Source organism: Lepus europaeus, chromosome 6, assembly GCF_033115175.1.
Source record: "Lepus europaeus isolate LE1 chromosome 6, mLepTim1.pri, whole genome shotgun sequence".
Lineage (NCBI taxonomy): Eukaryota > Metazoa > Chordata > Mammalia > Lagomorpha > Leporidae > Lepus > Lepus europaeus.
In genome coordinates, this window is record NC_084832.1 from 43,289,283 (window position 1) to 43,309,358 (window position 20,076).

The 20,076-nt window shown below is 37.0% G+C and overlaps 1 protein-coding gene across 2 annotated transcripts in view; it reads left to right on the forward strand.

Moving 5' to 3' along the window:
• The window catches only part of KLHL1 (kelch like family member 1), a 385,849-nt gene that overhangs the window by 327,455 nt on the left and 38,318 nt on the right, over window positions 1–20,076 (forward strand). For both annotated transcript variants that reach the window (XM_062195308.1, XM_062195309.1), the window contains one exon: window positions 13,082–13,244. In XM_062195308.1, the coding sequence (XP_062051292.1) occupies window positions 13,082–13,244 (163 nt within the window). The remainder of the gene's footprint in view (window positions 1–13,081; window positions 13,245–20,076) is intronic.

Below are 20,076 nucleotides of genomic sequence, written 5' to 3' on the forward strand. Positions count from 1 at the left end.
TAAGTGAATTAAACAACAAAAATTTATTTCTTACACTTCTCAAGGCCAAGAGCAGAGCAACTGATTCAATTTCTGATAAGTGATCTCTTCCTGCCTTCTCACAGAAAAATCTCTTTGTCTGCCTCTTCACTAACTTAATTTTGAGGACCAGATCCTCATAACCTTATCTAACTCCAATTATCTCCCCAAGTTGTACCTCAAAATATTATCACACTGGTTATTAAGCTTTCAGCACATGAATATGGAAGTGGAAGTATGAAACTCACACCAGATCACTCATATTGCATTAGAGTTATACTATCTTATCTTCCTTATCTTTAAGGAGTTAGGAGTCTTTTTTCTTCCAAGGTCCATTTGGATATTTATAGCATAATTTACAAGCTATACAAAATTATCAACTTAAAAATTAGTCTACTATAGACTTACTGAATTTCTTGTCCTCCCTATAGCTGCTTTGGCAGGACCAGATCAAATGATTTTGCAGGCCTGACTGTTCCACCTCCCCAAAAACTCTCATGAGTCTCTGGTAATGTCATTCTCTTTTTATTTTCTTAATTAGGAATAGTAATCAAATTATTTTAATGACATCTTCAAAGAAAAAGCTTTTGATATATGTATAATATCTGCATTTTGTTTTGTTTTACTTTAATTTCAACTTTTTTTCCCCAAAGAAACCTTTTATTTAAGGAATACAAACTTCATGCATTTCAAAATACAACTTCAGGAACATAGTGATCCTTCCCACTGTACCTGCCCTCCAAACACATTTGCACCCCTATTCCTCCTCCCTCTCCTATTCCCAGTCTTAGTTTTTACTAAGCTCTATTCTCAATTAACTTTATACACAAAAAAGTTAGCTCTATACTAAGTAAAGAGTTGAACAAATTGTATGAAAAAAAATACTATTCCTCAATTGTCAAGACAAGGATTGTTCAAAATCAGTGCATCTCAAAGTTGTTTTCACTTCTTTTATTTTTTAAGCACTCTTTTTAATAATATTCTCCACTTAATGCATTACAACAATGTAAATCTTTGAGAATAAGTTTTACTATTAACTTTCATAATGCAACTCTTTGAGAACAGAGGTCCAGCATGGGAAGTTAGTACACAATAACTCCTATTGTTAATTTAATAATTAATACTCTTATGTATGATGTCACTGATCACCCAAGGCTCTTGACATGAGCTGCCTAGGCTAGGGAGCCTTTTGAATCCACAAACTCCTTCAGAACTTAGAAAAGGCCATAAGCATATTGGCAGTACTCTCCCCCCTACAAGAGAAAAGTATGTACTTCTTTGATGACTACTTCTTTCCATTGGTGTCTCACCCACAGAGGTTCTTCATGTAGGACATTTTTTGCCACAGTGCCTTGGCTTTTCATGCCTGAAATGCTCTTATGGGATTTTCAGCCAGATCAGAATGTCTTAAGTGCTGATTCTGAGGAGAGAATGCCACTTAAAGCAATTGTCATTCTATGGACTGCTTTCCCATGTTGGAGCATTGGCTCCTTTTTAATTCTATCTATTTTTATTACCAAACACTTAATCATATTTATATGATTTTCCCAATTTGTATCCCTTTGATTTCTTTTTCTTGCCCAACACCTCTGGCTAAAACTTTCAGAACTATATTGAATAGCAATAGTGAGAGTGGGCATCCTTGTCTGGTTCCAAATCTCACTGGGAATGCTTCCAACTTTTACCCATTCAGTAGGATGATGGCTACTGTTTGTTATAAATTGCCTTGACAGTGTTTTGGAATGTTCTTTCTAAACCAAATTTGCTTAGAATATTCATCATGAAAGGGTATTTTATTTTATCAAATGTTTTCTCTGCATCTATTGAGATAATCATATGGTTTTTGTTCTTCAATTTGTTAATGTGATGTATCACATTGGTTGATTTGTGAATGTTGAAACATCCTTGCATACCAGGACTAAATCCCACTTTGTCTGAGTGAATGATCTTTCTGATGTGTTTTTGGATTCGATTGGCTAGTATTTTGTTGAGGAATTTTACATCTGTGTCCATCAGTGAAATAGTTTTGTAGTTCTCTTTCTCTGTTGTATCTTTTTCAGGTTTAGGAATTAAGGTGATTCTGGTTTTATAGAAAGAATTTGGGAGGATTCCCTCCCTTTCAATTGTTTTGAATATCTTGAGAATTGGGAGTTAGTTCTTCTTTAAATGTATGATAGAATTCAGCAATGAAGCCATCTGGTCCTGGGCTTTCCTTTGTTGGGAGGGTCTTTATTACTGAGTGAGATTAGATTAGGATGGCAGAATAGGGAGGGAACTTACTGCTCTAGTCTAGGAGAAGTTAGTTTTTTAACAAAGGAGAGAGTGTAGTCCCATGGAAGAGTTAGGGAAAAAATGGCAGAGGAAACTACACACAAATTAGAGAGATATTGTGTACCTACATGGAGGGTATGGACAAGCACAACTCAGGACCCCAGCAGCCAAGAACCTCAGCATCATCTCTGGAGTGAAGTAAGAGCAGTCTTCAGCAGCCCAAGCCACTGGCAATAAAGCTGTGGGAAGAGCCTGGCAGGATTCCAGCTTGGAGCCCTCTGGGGGACAGTGTGCCTGCCAAACTAGAGGAGTAACTTCAAAAATCTGTATAAATTCAAAATAAATTTAGCACAATATAATGTCCCTCTCTGTCCTTGTATAACACTAACACTAACACAAATATTATATTTTATTGTATTTTCACATTCTTCAATTTTTTACTTACTTATTTATTTTTGGTGTTTGTCATTTTATGTGTACTTACGAAAAATATATGTTTGAGTTTTGTCAGAAGGCCAATCTAATAATCTGTTTCATTGCAAGAAATAAGATCTTCCACCACCCCACCCACCTTGAGACTCTTTTCTTAAATTTTGGTTTATTTTTATTTTTATATTTTATTTTATTTTAGTTTTTAATTAGTTTTTAACAGATTCACTGTGCTTTGTAGATACAACTCTGAGAACATGATATTCCCTCCCTCCCTCGCTCTCCATCTCTCCCTCCCACCTTCCTTCCTTCTCCTTTTTTTATTTAGTTTTTGAGATAAAATATTTTAAATTTACATTAAAGTAAAAGTCTTAATACTTCACAGAATAAGAAGTTTAGCAAGTAAAATGCAGAAATACCTTAGCTTAATAAGAATATAGACAATGGCTATAAACTGTAATTCCATATCCATATCCATTTATATATTTTTTCACACTTTAATTTTTCCTCATGATTTCTCAAGGCTGTTCATTTTTATCTGAAATCACTCACAATTTCCATTGTAATTAACTTCAATGAGTTACTTTTCTTTCAAAAAATTTTAAATTTTCATTTCTCTTATAGCAATTTCTCTCAGTTTCTCTTTGGTGCTTACTTTCTTATCTAACCTACATTGGTGTCTTTTTCCCTTATGGCAGTAGTTCTCAATCGTGGCTGTACATGGAAATTATCCCGGGGATTTTAACATTTTGAAATCTGAGTTCAAGGAAATGTATCATTCTTTCAGGTGAAGCTCATGCAGAAACATAGTTTTTAAAAAATATCTTGATTAACCCAAGAACTGCTATTTTTAGGCTCCTGTTGCCACAGATTGAGTTGAGTGGAATATCCTGATTGATGGAATTCTGGCAGATTGTGAAAAAGGCGGCAGGATCTCAGATCTCAGAGTGTCTATTTTTTAAGTAGCAGTGAAACTGTCAGTTCTCTTTAGTGGCTCCTGGACAGAGAGGAGATCTCTGTTCTGCTCTTTCCCTGTAAAGACTGAAGCCAGCTGTTCTTCAGTTGTCAGGGAAATCTTCATAACCACTTGAAGTAAATGTCAAGCATCTTTTTGATGATTAAACATCTATTAAACCAACTTTATGATTTTTTTTTCTGGTTCCTGTCTCCTGGGGTAAGGAACTTTATTCTGCCAAGGATCATTTGGGCAATTATGACATCATTCACAGGCCATACAAAATTATCTGCTTAAAAATTATTCTGCTATTGATTTACTGAATTTTGAGTCCCACTGGTAGTTTCCTTGGCAGGAACAGACCAAATGATTTCATGGGCCTTATATTGCCTGTGGGCTGGAACTTCTCCACCTCTGCCCTAGACTGTAGTGTGACTTCCAGAAAATTATGCAGGCCACAAAGTAGAATTCCAATGCCAAAATTCTCCAGGTGGATCCTAATTATCTCAGCTTCACTTCAAGTCTGTTGTCTAAAAATTCTATTACCTCTTCATCGCAGAGGTGAAGAACTTGTAGTTCTTTTGACACTGGTGAGATAGTTCACATTTTGACCCCAAACTATTTCTCAGTTCCCCAGAAAATTGACATATCCTAACAGCAGAACTTCTTTGACAGCCCTCACCATTTAAAGGAGATATGTATAATGTTACTTTGTAAGTAATATGAATACCATGATTTCTAAAATATCCAGTGCACTTATAGTATCTACAGTCATGATTCAAATAAGTGAATTATTGCAGCATAATGTTGCAAGATGGATAAAATGTTACTAAAAGAATCAAAAGTCTTACAGAAAGCTTCCGCTTTGAATCATATCTGAAAAGAGCAGTAAAATTTCATCAGAGGAGCCCAGATACATAGTGTTAAAGTGCAAGAACATGTGGGCAATGGCAATACATCAAATGATAAAGCATTTGGAGCTGTAGTGAAAATAAGATTGGAAAGGTGGAATAAGCCTGGGTTATACATAGTCTCTGCAATGCTTGAAAGCCTATAAAATTTGAGTTTGAGCAAGAAAATGCCTTACTTCAGTTGTGTTAGGATGATTTTTCTAGTGGCAATGTAAAGAATGATTTGAAAGTAGGAGAATCCGTTGATGCAGACTGGTAATTTTTTTTTCTTTTAAAGATGTATTTATTTGAAAGGCAGAGGAACTTAAGAGGGAGAAATAGGGAGAGGGCGAGAGAGAGATTTTCCATTTGTGAGGTGCAAAAGGTTAAGCAGCCACCAATGACACCAGCATCCCATATTAGAGTGTGAGCTTGAGGCCTGCGGCTCCACTTCTGAACTGCTTCCTTGCTAACATGCCCAAGAAAGCAGCAGAACATGGCACAAGTACCTGGGTCCTGGCCACCCACATGAGAAATCTAAATGGAGTTCCAGGTTGGTACTCCCAGTCCTTGCCATTGCAGCCATTTGAGTAGTGAACCAATTGATGGAAGATTTCTTTCTCTTACTTTATCACTGTCATTTTGTCATTCAAATAAGTAAAATACATCTTTAAAAAAAGAATATCTATTTTCAAATATTTCTATGTCATTAAGGATAGCAAGCTTGGAATCTCAAGATGCTAATGTCATATACAGACTTGTGTATGGCCACAGAGCCCTGCTGTGATGCAGTAAGGAACAGTCTTCAAGTAGTACAATTCTTCCTATATCAATATAGTGCCAGTGTAATTCATGGTATTGTTGCCAAAAGTCTGATGGGATACTTTGAGAACTCAATATCTGTTGTGGCAATTTAAACAAATATATTTTTTTCTAATTTTTTTATTGACCTATCACATTGGATAAAAAAAATCTTCTTTTGTTCTGTTAATATTATCTCCACAATGTATCTTCCACCTGAACTACTTAATCACCATGGCAACAATTACATTTTCGTATCTTTACTATTTGTCAGATGCTTAACATAGAGTTAAACATAGGTGTATAAAGTAAATTGAAAATAGATCTCAACAAAACATAAGAGAGGGAGAAGGAAGAGGAGTGGGAGTATGGGTGAAAAGAATCACCATATTCCTAAAATCGTAATTATTAAGTATATGAATTTTGTAACTGTAAAGCTGTAGAGTTCTACATACATTCCTTTGGACTTACTTCTAAGCGTACAGTTAAAACTTGCCATGGGACCCCAAATCCCCTTAAGCTAGATGGTAGAAATGCCATCTTAAGTGTTAAAGTGATCAAATGGGTAGGATTAAGTGTCTGGTAATCACAATAGATAGAATTAAAAAGGAATGAATGCTCCAGCATGGGAAGCAGTCCACACAGCAGTCTCATAGAATAATAATCAGTGGGTGAGACCCCAGTGGAAAGAAGTGGTCATCGAAGAAGGAGGTATTTATCTCTGAAAGGAGGTGAGAACTTCCACTTTGCTTATGGTCTTGTCTAAATATTGACGGAGTTTGTGAATTCAAAAGTCTTTCATAGCCTAGACAGTTCATGTCAAGAACCTGTGGTGATCATTGACGTCATACATAAGAGTGTTAATTGTTAAATTAACAACAGAAATCACTGTGCACTAACTTCCCCTGCAGGACCTCTGTCCTCAAAGTGTTGTATTATAATTATGTCTAAGTGCTCACAGAAGATGTTCATTCTTGGGTGTTTCTTTAAAGTTAAATTTCCAAAAAAGTGAGATTAATTTCAACATGCAATGACTTTAAACAGCCCTTGTCTCAGCTGTTGAGGAATAGTTTGTGTGTGTGTGTGTGTGTATGCAAATTCTGTGTACAAAGTTAATGGCAAATGGTTCTTAATGGAGAGTGAGACTGGGAATGGGAAAGGAAGGAGGAAGAGGAATGGGAGTGTGGGTGGGGGGGTAGGTATGGTGGGAAGAATCAATATATACCTAAAGTTGTACTTATGAAATGCATGAAGTTTGTATTCCTTAAATAAGAGCTTATTGGGGAAAATATATAGACAGAGAACAAAAATTAACAATATCATCACTTGCTTCTCCACATATTTTCTACACTAGTCCTAAAGGCCAAGATCATATTAAACTAATAGAGTACACTTCCAACATCATTGTCCAGTGCAAAAACCTTCAACGTTCCTTAGATTCTCATAGAAAATTTACTTTTTTTTTAACTGATCATAGATGCTTCTATTTTCTATTGGACCCCAAAGTTACTTATGTTATTTTTCCTTAACTAAAACGTTTTTTAGTTTTCTTTTTTTTTTTTTCTCTTAGTTTCTCTGTAATTTCAAGTTCACTAATCAAGAGGGGGCAAGGTAGGATTATTAGAGAAAATACACTAAGTTCATACAGAAAAGGTCTTCTACAGCTCAACTTTTGTAATTTGAAATTCATGGCAAGTATGCGACCAGTTAAGCAATGCTAAAATGAGATTTGTCATTATTTTATGTAATTAAAACGATGTTATTTATAAATTGGATCAGTTTATATCTTAAAATAAATATAGCAGCATCTTTGTGGATTATATTAACAAGAATACAAAGAAACAGTAATTTATTTTTCAGAAAAAAATGTTGTCTATCAGTGCATTTATAGAGAGATGGTGAAATAAACATCTAGAGTTAAGTTGTGAAAGCTCCATAGGTTTCTTTTAGGTGAAAACATTTTGTGGACATCTCTCTGTAGACAGACCATGACCTACTCATTTTCTCCTTATCCAAAGATGTAAATCTCCGTTACGTTTTTTTATACTAAATTTCACAAATGGAAGTTTCTCAGTTTTAACTTGTGATATTTTACATGAAAATTAGGGAAGGCTTACTTCTTTCAGAAAAATGATACAGAAAAATTCTGATAAATATTTTGCTATAGAATTCTCAAGAACTCTATTTGCTAGAAATTATAGATTAAAATTCATATGTAATTATGTATATTGAAATAAATACATTTTGGCAATGTGAAACATATAAGAGACTCTTTTTAAAAATTACCAGAAATAAACATGAAATAATTAAACTTGAGTCACACAAAAATTGCTTAATCTTTTCTGTTCTTTTAATTAGATTTTATTTATTTACTAATTTTATTTATTTGAAAGGCAGATAGAGGCATAGAGGGAGAAAGAGAAAGAATTCTTCCATCCTCTGGTTCAGTCCCCAAATGCAGCAGCTACAAAAGCTGGGGATGGCTAGGCTAAAGTTAATAACCTAAAATGTAATCTGGGTCTCCTAGGTGGGTTGAAGGGGACCCAAGTACTTGGGCCAACACCTGCCACTTCAGGAAGCTGCAATTGAAAGTTGAGACAGCTGTTGAACCCAGGAACTCTGATATGGAATAAATGTCCCCATGTGCAGCTTAATCGTGTGCCATATGTGCAGCCCAGGATTTTTTATTTTATAAATATGTATTTTTGTTTTATTGGAAAATCAAGGAGACACACACAGAGAAGAATCTTTTTCATTCACTGCTAAGTCAAAGCCAATATTCTGGAACTTAATCTGGATCTTTTCTTGTGGGTGGCAGAGACCAAGTACTTGAGCTATCAATGCTATCATATAGGCTTAACATTAGTGGGTACTTGGAATAGGAAGTGAAGCTGGAACTCAAACCCAGGCACTCTGAGATGGGATATAGGTGTCCCAAGTAGCACCTAAATTTCAAGGTCAAATGCCCAACCCTAAGTTATTTTTTTAATACAAGATTAATATTGACTCTGAACAAACCAAAGGAAAATACATTTGTACTCTTCACCTTGATGCATCTCCAAAGGTATTTTTAGTAAACAAGAGGAAGTAGTTGATTGTATCATTCTGATTTTGAAATTATTCTGGTCTAATTATTCACTCTACTTAATGAGGCCTTTCTGAAATGAAATCATCAGAGCTGCAAGAAATGTGCAAATGACATTATAAGGCATAGTTCAGAAATCCTGTGACTACCCACAAAAATATCTTTCTCTATAATATGGAAGTATAACACTTGAATATTTTCAAGAAATTGATACTTTCCAAAAATAGTTTATTAAATAATACTCTCGGAAATATATTACTTTGTCAATGATTTAATTTAATATAGAGTAGAGATGTTTGGGAGAGGAATTTAAGTTCTTAGAGTAATGATATATCTTACAGTACTCTGTCATCCTGCTTAGTATCCCAAGTTTCTTAGCTTTAACAACCTCACCTAACAGAGATCATACTGATGATTGACTTACAAAATAACTAAAATTGATTAAGAGATTATTAGTTGTCAAGTACTGTTATGTGGTGTTTTATATTTAATAATCACACAAATGCTATAATATATGTATTCTTGAAAATGAGGATACTAAGATGTAAAGAATTTATATAGTTTTACAGTGTCATACAGCTGGTAATAATAAATTGGAATATGAGCCTGGGGATTTACACTCCAAAGTAAAAAATCTTTTCTTTAAAAGTTTATTTTATGTATTTGAAAAGCAGAGTGTCAGACAGGAAGACGCAGAGAGGAAGATCTTTCATCCACTGGATCAGTGGATAGCCACAATGGCCATGGCTGGGCCAGGTCAAAGTCAGGATCCTGGAAGCACATTCAAGTTTCCCACATGGGAGGCAGGAACACAAGTACTTGTGACATCATCTGCTGCTTTCTTAGGAGCATTAGTAGGGAGCTGGATTGGAAGCCCTCTCTGATATGGGATGCCAGTGTTGTGAGTGGTGCCCAGTGCCGTTCCCCAGAAATCTAACTACAGCATTCTTCTGCATTTCCCTCACCCTCAACCCAGATATTCTCACCAGCAGTACTTGAATAATTAAAGAATATATAACTTCTGGGGCTGGCACTGTGACGTAGCGGTTAAAGCCTCCGCTTGCAGTGCTGGCATTTCCATATGGGTGCTAGTTCTAGTCCGGCTGCTCCACTTCTGATCCAGCTCTCTGCTATGGCCTGGGAAAGCAGTAGAAGTTAGCCCAAGTCCTTGGGCCCCTGCACCCACATGAGAGACCTGGAAGAAGTTCCTGGCTCCTGGCTTCAGATCTGCACAGCTCCAGCCATTGCAGCCAACTGGGGAGTGAACCACATATGGAAGACCTCTCTCACTCTCACTCTCCTTCTGGGAGTAACTGTGACTTTCAAATAAATAAATAAATCTTTTTTAAAAAACAAATATGTAACTTATTTCAACATTATGTATGTTTTTACTGTCTGTATTCTCCTCTAGAATGTAGGCTTTCATATATATTTTTAAAGATTAATTTATTTATTTGAAAGAATTACTGAGAGAGAAAATATCTTCCATCCATCTGCTCTTTCAGTACCCAAATGAACACAGTGGTCACGGCTGGGCCAGGCAAAAGCCAGGAGCCAAGAAGTTTATCTTGGTCTCTTATGCCAGTGCAGGGACCCAAGCACTTGGACCATCCTTTGCTGCTTTCCCAGACACATTATCATGGAGCTGGAGCTGGATCATAAGTGGAGCAGCTGGGAATTGAACTGGTGCCCATATGGGATACTTGTGTTGCAGATGGTGGCATAACTTGCTACACCAGAGCACCAGCCCCAATTTTTTAAAAAGATTTATTTTATTTATTTGAAAGTCAAAGTGACAGAGCAAGAGAGAGAGAGAGAGAGATCTTCTTCCATCCATTCCTTTACTCCCTAAAAGGCTGCAAGTGCCAGGACTGAGCCAGGACTAAGTCAGGAGCCAGGAGCTTCTGAGTCTCCCACATGAGTGCAGAGTCCCAAATATTTGCACCACCTTACATTTCTTTCCTAGGTGTTATTAGCAGAGAGCTAGATGAGAAGTGGAGTAGCTGGGAATCACACCAGCACACATATCAGATACCGGTGTTGGAGGACACAACACTGGACCCTCTAAGCATCTTTTAAGTCAAGTCACTACCCTTTGTTCTGGACTGTATTTCAAAGCAAAGTTACTAAAACAAACACTAGGATGAAAAAGATGGTTTCTTTCCAAAGTAAAACTCATAGATACTGAAAAACTTATTTTGCAAGCAATGGATACATATATTTATTGGCAATAAAAATTACTTTCCTCTCCTGCAATACAACCTACTGCAAGTATAAGTTTCAGTTTACACTTCTCAGGCAAGCATAAATAGGAGAGGCATATGCCTGGCCTATCAGTTAAGATGCTCGTGTGCCACATTAGTTTCACTGAGTCTAATTCCCAGCTTCTGACTCCAGCTTTCTGATAATGCCCACCTTGGGAGGCTATAGGTGATGGTTTAAAGAATTGGATTTCTTTCACCAATCCAGGAGATCTAGATTGAGTTCCTGACTCCAGGCTTCTGTTAGATCTAGTACTGCCCTTTGTGGCTGTTTGGGGAGTAAACCAGCAAGTGGAAATCCTTTCTCTCCCTCTCTCTCCCTCTTTTTCTGTCTCTGTATTTCTGTCTCTTTCTTTCTAGTCCCCTCATTTTCTTCCTCCCCCTTTCCCTCCTTCCCTCTCAGAAAATATAAATAAATAAAAAGGAAAGAAAGGAAAAAAATACATGGAAGATAGCCTTTATTCGATGGTATTGTAATACAGAAGAGCGACCAGAAAAGCAGCTGAACTCAATTCTTCTAAGACACAGGTAGTTGAGTTTTCAATACCTGAAGTAGATGGAGATCCTAGACAAACTGTTTGCTAATTGGCTTTACTGGAGGGAAAAGTCAACTTTCTCCTATCTTGAGGTCTCTAGTTTCACTAGTAAAAGGTGCTAACTGCAATTAGACTCCTGTTCTCCCAGATAAACTGGGAGAAGGGATGTGTTACTTGATGATTGCATTTCAAAGGAATGACTCTCAGGTCATTGAGAAAGATAGTCCTAGGTTATTAAACTAAGAAGAGGCTTTTTGAAAAGATTTACATCTCAAAGGAGCAGAGAAGTAATTTGCAATTACAAGTTATCTAAAGTAAATGCTCTAAGGAAAATGAGGTCAGGGCTCTAGAGGCAGGAGGAACCTGTCTAAAGTTTGGACAGGCAGAGAAAACATAAAGGCCACCTTGGTCATCTTCTCTGGGGCACCATGTGGGAGTTGGGACTTGGCGAGTCAGCAAAAGAAGCGACAACTGATGGTGCTCTGACTACTGTTGTTGCTATGAGCAATAAACTGCCCTTCCTCTTTGACCCTGTCTTCTATTAATATGCATAACTTTGTAGCTGTCTAACTTGTCAGCTTGGGAGCAGAGGAAAATTACAGACACTTCATAGTTCTTGACAATCAGACATTGAATTTTATCCTTTTGGGAAATACGTACCATATTTTTTATAGTTAAAAGCGACCACTTCAGTCAATATTAACATGGTATTTAACATTTAGCATCTGTTTAGCATTTATGAAATTTATGTATGAAAAAGTGAATTTCCTGGGAAACCAGAGGCTAAGCATATATACTTCTTCTATTAATGACTCATGTTAATTTTATTTGTTGGAATTGCTCAGGTTGAGTGACTTCACTGAATAAAATGAATTGTCAGATTTTTTTTTCTGACCTTCATGTAAGTTCATTTTAAAGTATTAGAAAGCAAAAACACAGAGGAAAGTGCCCTGAAATTTAGATTAATGATATCATATTGCATTAACGTAACATTGCTTAAAGTGATATAAACCACAGTATCAAAATATTCTTCTATAGAAGAGGCACAAGAAATACCATCTCTGGCTGGCGCCATGGCTCAACAGGCTAATCCTCCACCTTGCGGCGCCGGCACACGGGGTTCTAGTCCCGGTCGGGGTGCCAGATTCTGTCCCGGTTGCCCCTCTTCCAGGCCAGCTCTCTGCTATGGCCCAGGAGTGCAGTGGAGGATGGCCCAAGGGCTTGGGCCCTGCACCCCATGGGAGACCAGGATAAACACCTGGCTCCTGCCATCGGATCAGCGCGGTGTGCCGGCCGCAGCATGCCAACCGCGGCAGCCATTGGAGGGTGAACCAACGGCAAAGGAAGACCTTTCTCTCTCTCTCTCTCTCTCTCTCTCTCACTGTCCACTCTGCCTGTCAAAAAAAAAAAAAAAAAAAAAAAAAAAGAAATACCATCTCTGATGTTTAGATTTGATTCTTCTTTTTTTTTTTTTTAACTTTTATTCTTCTTAAATAAGGGAATTGATTTTCTTTTATAAAACATCCAGATCAAATATAGTTTTACTTGTAAACATTCTTTTTGCACTTTAATGTAATGAATCGATTAATGGCAGGCAGTTTCTTCCTGATTGCAAATGGTTTTGAGCAATTGCAGTCTACACTGAATGTGATCATAGTTTTTGCATTGTTCATTTGATTTAAGAAAGCTCACTGAAATAAATCCATTCCAAGTGTTTAAATTTTTATTTTATTGGGATGAGAACATGTAATGCGAGATCTACACTCTTAACAAGTTTTTAAGTATATAATATATTATTAACTTTAGGCACAATCTTCATTTCCCCATCATCCTAGGTGTAACAGTACTTGAAGGCCCTATTTATGCTGTGGGTGGCCATGATGGCTGGAGCTATCTGAATACTGTGGAGAGGTGGGATCCACAGAGCCAACAGTGGACATTTGTGGCCAGCATGTCTATTGCTCGAAGCACAGTTGGTGTAGCAGCATTGAATGGCAAGTGAGTAGATTTCTCTTTGTTTTTCTGGGAAAATAAAAATGATATCAAGTGACTATATATGTTAAACATTTTCAAATGAATATATAATTTTAAAGATTATTTATTTGGGCCAGTGCTGTGGCGCAGTGGGTTAAAGCCCTGGCCTGAAATGCCGGCATCCCATATGAGCACTGGTTCTAGTCCCAGCTGCTCCTCTTCAAATCCAGCTCTCTGCTGTGACCTGGAATACTACTGGAAAATGGTCCAAGTCCTTGGGCCCCTACACCCATGTGGGAGACCTGGCTTCAGATTGGTGCAGCTCTGGCCATTGCAACCATCTGCAAAGTGAACCAGCGAATGGAAGACCTCTCTCATTGTCTCTACCTATTTATAACTCTTTTTTTTTCTTTTTGACACACAGAGTTAGACAGAGAGAGAGAAAGAGAGAAAGGTCTTCCTTCCGTGGGTTCACCCTGCAAATGGCCGCTACAGCCGGCGCACTGCGCTGATCCGAAGCCAGGAGCCAGGTGCTTCCTCTTAGTTTCCCATGCGGGTTCAGGGCCCAATGACTTGGGCCATCCTCCACTGCCTTCCCTGGGCCACAGCAGAAAGCTGGATGGGAAGAGAGGTAACTGGGACAGAATCCAGTGCCCCAACCAGGACTTGAACTCGGGGTGCCGGCGCCGCAGGTGGAGGATTAGCCTAGTGAGCCGCAGCACTGGCCCTATTTGTAACTCTTTCAAATAAATAATATAGGGATATATTTTCAAAAGATTATTTATTTGAAAAGTAGAGTTACAGAGGGAGAGAAGGAATAAAAGAGAGATAGATCTTCCATCAATTGTTTCACTCCCCAAGTGGCCACAATAGCCAGGAAGAGACCTGATCGAAGCCAGGAGCCAGGAGCTTCATCCAGGTCTCCCATGTGGCTGCAGAGGTCCAAGAAACTGGGTCATCTTCTGTTGTTTTCCCAAGCACATGAGCAGGGAGCTGGATTGGAGGTGAAGCAGCCAGGATTTGAACCAGCACTCATATGGGATGTCAGTGTCCCAAGAGGTGGCTTAACCTGCTGTGCCACCATGCCGGCCGCCAAATGAATATTTTTGAAAGTAATTTTTAGTATGCTTGTTCAATAAACACTTTTTTTTTTTGGTAAAGATTTATTCCTTTATTTGAAAGTCAGAGTTGGGGGGGGGGAGAGAGAGAAAGAGAGAGAGAGATTGTGCATCAACTGGTTCACTCAGGAGGTAGCTACAACAGCAGGGCCTGATCCAGGCTGAAGCCAGGAGCCAGGAGCTCCTTTCAAGTTTTCTATGTGGGTAGGGCATGGGCTCGAACACTTGAGCCATTCCCCGCTGCTTTTTCCAAGACCATTAGCAGGTAGCTAGATCAGAAGTGGAGCAGCCAGGACTGGAACCAGTGCCCATATAAGATGCTGGTGTTGCAGACGGCAGTTTTACTTTCTTCTCCATAACATCAACCCCTCAATAAACACTTTAATTAGTGTGTTCAAAGTTATAGATAGACAGGAATCACAATTTCTGGGGATATATTGCACAATAGAGTGACCATAGATAATGTTTATATTAAAATATAGAAGACAGGATTTTGAATGCTTCAACCATAAATAAATACTAAATATTTGAGGGGATAGGGTTATTTACCCTGATTGCACATTATACAATGTATATACTTTTTGAAGCATCAGGTAGTATCTCATAAGTCTGTACAAGTTACATGTGTCTGTTGATTTTTTAAATTACTTCTAAAATATATTTTGGTTTTTAGGTGTTTATAAATTTATGGGTAATTGACAAATAAAGAACAGTGCCCTCTACACATAAAACACTTTCCAAAATGTCTTCACTTTAAGGCTGATTAAGAAGTATTACATATAAGCACACACACACATATATTTACACACAAACACATATAATGAGAATATTTACTTTCTTTTAAAATAGCCACGGGATCTTCAGGAGACTATCAAATATGCAATACTCAATGTATATTTATTTGCATGATTTTATCAGTCTATTCTTTTTTCAAGCATTCAATTATTATCACCTTAAATTGGAAATAATTCTCAATCTTGATATTCTGGGCCAGATAATTTTTTTTGGTTGAGAGTAAGGTGCAGCCATATGCATTGTAAGATGTTTAGCAGCATCCTGCACTTCCATATGTCAGATGGCCTACCCAGATGTTCTGACCAGAGAATCATTATTGCCAATCTTACTTAAAATAGGTCATCATGTACACTAGTCCAAACTGTCTGTACTCATAGTTCTTGAGTTTACTCACGCGTTCTTTTCTGTTTTCACGTGTGTATATATGGTATGTGAAAGCATATCTAAATGTTTTTTGTCTACATCATTCATTGTTATATCCTTAGGTGTAGTACATATTCACAATATCTGTCAAGTAAATATCGAATGATTTGCTCTATCCATCTTTTGATAATCTAGTTTTTCTAAATATGTGTGTATAAATACAAAATTATTACTTAGTACATTGATTAAAATTAAATAAACTGGGGCCGGCGCTGTGGCATAGCGGGTAGAGCCACCGTCTGCAGTGCCGGCTGCTCCACTTCAAATCCAGCTCTCTGCTATGTCCTGGGAAAGCAGGAGAAGATGGCCCAAGTCCTTGGGCCCCTGTATCCTCTTGGGAAACCAGGAAGAAGCTCCTGGCTCCTGGCTTTGCAGTCTAGAGTTCATTTGCTCTTCTTCCCCACATGGAGGGTGTCTCTTTCCTTGCTGTGGAGTCTGGAGTTGGGGCAAATGTAATGTAAGTGAGACAATCCTCCTGATCTTTGTCAATGTGTCATTTCTTACTTCTCGGCTGCATGTAGGATCTGTGATCTCTCATCTTGTTCCTCAGCTTTTGTGAAGGGGATTTTGTTTATGGATAGTTATTCTAATTATTCTAACCTGTATTTTTCTGGAAGGGGATATTGGCAGGTGTGAATGCTGGAAAGGCTTTCTCAAGCATCTTTCTAATTTTCTCCTTTTTCTAATTGAATGCCTTTTTGCTATGCTAATTTCATGCCTATGTATTTATAGCATTTTATTATTTTTTGATTCTCAAGGGTTAGTCTTCTTCACGCTTCATTCAGATTTGTTTTAGGCTCAGATTTATCAATGAAGAATAAATAAATAATGAATCTAAACATTATTTAAGCTCTTCCATTTTAACTCTAGTATAGATTTATCATTTTGAAAAGCCACTCTCTAAAAAAATACCTTTAGGATTTTATCTGCAAATAAATATTTGCATATTTACAAGAAATATAAGCTTTTTAAATTTGAAATATTTTCATTTGAGTATCGTATCTTTTAAAATCATACTGAATGTGTTTTAGAACCTTTTAACTTTGGCATAAGTTATTCTAAGTTTATTAACATTGATTTTTGTTTTTGAATATTTTATATATTGGATGTTTATCGTAAATATGTGTATATTAATTGCAGCATTAAAATGGACAAGATAATTTTTGTGTGTTTGTAATAGTCATTTTATTAAATGCATAAGATAATTCCATTTGTTTTTTGATGAAATAATAGGTTTTCCAAGAAGATAAACATAGAGTAAGCTAATAGTAAAATCTTGTCTCTATTTCCTAAATATTTGTATTTATTTCATTTTTATTATATCTCTTTAATTTTTAGAATAATGACATACAATAAATGTTTAATGATTTTCTATCTCTATTTATATTTCCTCTTAAAATGATTTATCTACCTAAAAAAATTCAGTTTATTAATAAGCACATAAAATAAGTAGCAAAATTCAAATTTCTATATTAAATATTGAAACCAAAACTAACCTGGTGGTGTGTCTACTCAAAGCCAGTAAAACTTAAAATAGTAGAATGTGCGTTCTCTAGAAAGTTAATTTTTTTAAGATTTTTAAAAATTTATATGAAAGAGTTACAAAGAGAGGCAGAGACAGAGAGAGAGGTCTTCTATCTGCTGGTTCACTCCCCAGATGGCCACAACGGCAGGAGCTGTGCAGATCTGAAGCCGGGAGCCAGAAGCTTCTTCCAGGTCTCCCACGTGGGTGCAGGGGCCCAAGGTTTTGGGCCATCTTCCACTGCTTTCCTAGGCCATAGCAGAGAGTTGGATTGGAAGAGGAGCAACTGAGACTAGAACTGGCACCCATGTGAGATGCTAGCGCTTCGGGCCAGGGCTTTAGCCCGCTGCACCACAGTGCTGGCCCCTAGAATGTTAATCTGCATAATTCCTGTAGCAAAAAGCATAGTCCTTTTTCTTACCTCTCTATTCTTTATAATAATTTTATGTAAGTAGTTTGCTTATTTAGTGGGTTTTTCTTATCACTTATAGTAATGTGACTAGTTCTTGAATTATTAGAAAAAATACTTGTCAACACAGCAAATTTACTCAACATGGATCAGAAGTATTCTTGCTCTTTCCTTATCTTATTCATTTGTCACATTATTTTGCTATGAAAACGCACATATACAGATCAAATTAGTTATGATGTATTTTGACTAAAATAAGTTACATTTTAATTGCGATTTGCCAAGCTTTAGTACTATTCTAAGAAAATGTCTTGAATGGTTATTTTTAAAAATTTTTTAAGTCCAATACTCGTTCCCTTTTAAAGGTAAAAGCTCTCTTTGGGGCTCCTTTTTCTCCCCCAGGTGTGATTGAAGGGCCTCTAAATCTTGTAGTTTGATGACTGTCTCTTAATGCAGAATGCTTTTCCTGTGTTACTCAGAACATAGTCATTAGAAAGAGCTCTTTCACTTCAGACTCATAGCAGATAATATTTCAGCATCATCCTCTGACAGATTTTTAAATTTTTTTCTCGCCTCTGCTAATGTGAATGTTCTTGTTTTAGATTCAGCACATAACGGGTCATTCTAACCTGGCTAATGTTTCCTCGAAATTTATTTTGAATAATTTTTTCAATTAAGAGTAATAAAAGACAATGAACCTCTGTCTTAAATTTAGGCTTTTTAAATATACCTTTATTTGTGGAAAAATAATACATCAGCTCATGGCTTAAAATGGATGAGTGTGTTCTGATGGACTCAGAAGCAAAATTATATCAATTTCCTGAAAATGTGGGTGGTTTTCCAATAAGGGACAGATGGGTCATCTCAGGACAGCACAGCCAAAGACTCACTTGGTGAATTAAGAAAATATAACCAAACAGTGAATAAATGTTGCGTTGTGGTGGTTGGTCGTAAAGAGCCTGACTCCTTAAAACTGTGTATGTTAGTGATTCTTATGTTTCTGCTTTGATCCCTGACTCCTCTTGATTCTTTCAAACTTTATATCATAGCCAGGAAGTCTTTCTTGTTTTTCTTTTTCCTTTCTGTGTTATCTCACAAAATAAATACTGCTACTGCAACAATCTGTAGATAGCTTTAAGTTTTAATAAATGTGTGTTGCTGTTCCTAGAGAGTCTTCAAAACATAGAAAAGCCAATGCATTTATTTCATGATTTATCCTAACAAAATGAATGCATTCTTTCAAAACCTCATGTTGAAATATCATGAGATAATTGCAATTTCTGTTCAATCTGAACCACGCACAGCTGAAAGAACCAATGCTGGAAGGAAGATGTGCAGCAGAGTATTTAAGATGGTAGGTTGGGAGGCCGCCCTTTCCCTGTGGAAGTGTCTGTATTTGACACCAATTCCAGGTTCCTGCTGACGTGCACAGTGGGAAGCAGCAGGTGACAGAGTAGTAGTTGGGCCCCTGCCATGTTATATGGGAGATTTAGATTGGGTTCCTGGCCACCAGGCATTTGGAGAATGAACCAGTGGACAGGAGCTCTGTATTTCTCTCTCCCTCCTAGTAAACAAATGCTTAAGAAAAAGCATCAATATCTGTTGCTTTCTCTATTATGTCCCAGAATCAAGCACAGGTCTTTAAACCTCAGGGTCCATCACTTGCATTGTGTCTTCTAGGATTCTCTGTGTATTGGTATGTTCAAATTTTGGCATTGTTTTTCCTAAACGCACAGCCTAAAATTCTTTTAGTCTTAGACTCACCCACTTTAAAAAAATTGGTTTCTTATTGACTCTAACTTGGTGCTTAAGCACTCCAGAGATTTTTAGCTTGTCTACTAGAAAAAAAAAGATTTTTTACACAGGATTTGATGCATTTACCAGATTTTCAGAAAGTCTAGAAGCATTCCAACAGGAATGAGCACTTTGTATGTAGTCATTGAGAATGAAATGAAAGGAAAATGAAGAAAAGCTCCAATTAGCTAGACCATGGAAAGAGTAGCCCAAAAGATTGTTAAAAAAAAAAAAAAAAGGGGGAGAGCCCCATGTAATCTACCAACTTGGACAAGATAATGATTGTGTAAAAGTTTTAGAAAGGGCAGTGACATGAATCATTCCTATTTTATAAATATTCACTTTGGCTCAAAAATAATATATAATTCCTCAAGGAAAATTGTAAAATCATTATAATGCTATCACAATAGCTTTCTGGCCAAGTGTATTCCAGTGGTCCGAAGGATTACTTGATAAAACATGCCTCAACATTACAAAATGTTGGAATGACTAACAATTCATTTTGGCTCCATATTTGAGTGTCAGCTATGCCAGATTCCTCAATGTAGGATCCAGGTGACTTTATTGATTTAGACCTAACTTTTCTTTTCCATCTTCATTATCACCACTTACCTTATCCAGCCATACTAAATCACTCCAATAACCTAAGAAGCCTGATTGTTCACCACCATTTGCCTTTTCACATACTAATTTCTACCTAGATCCTTCGATGATGCTTTCTTAATAACTTGTGCTCTTTACTGCCCACTGTCCACTTAGTATGTCTCCTTGGATAGACACCTGATCTTTTACTGC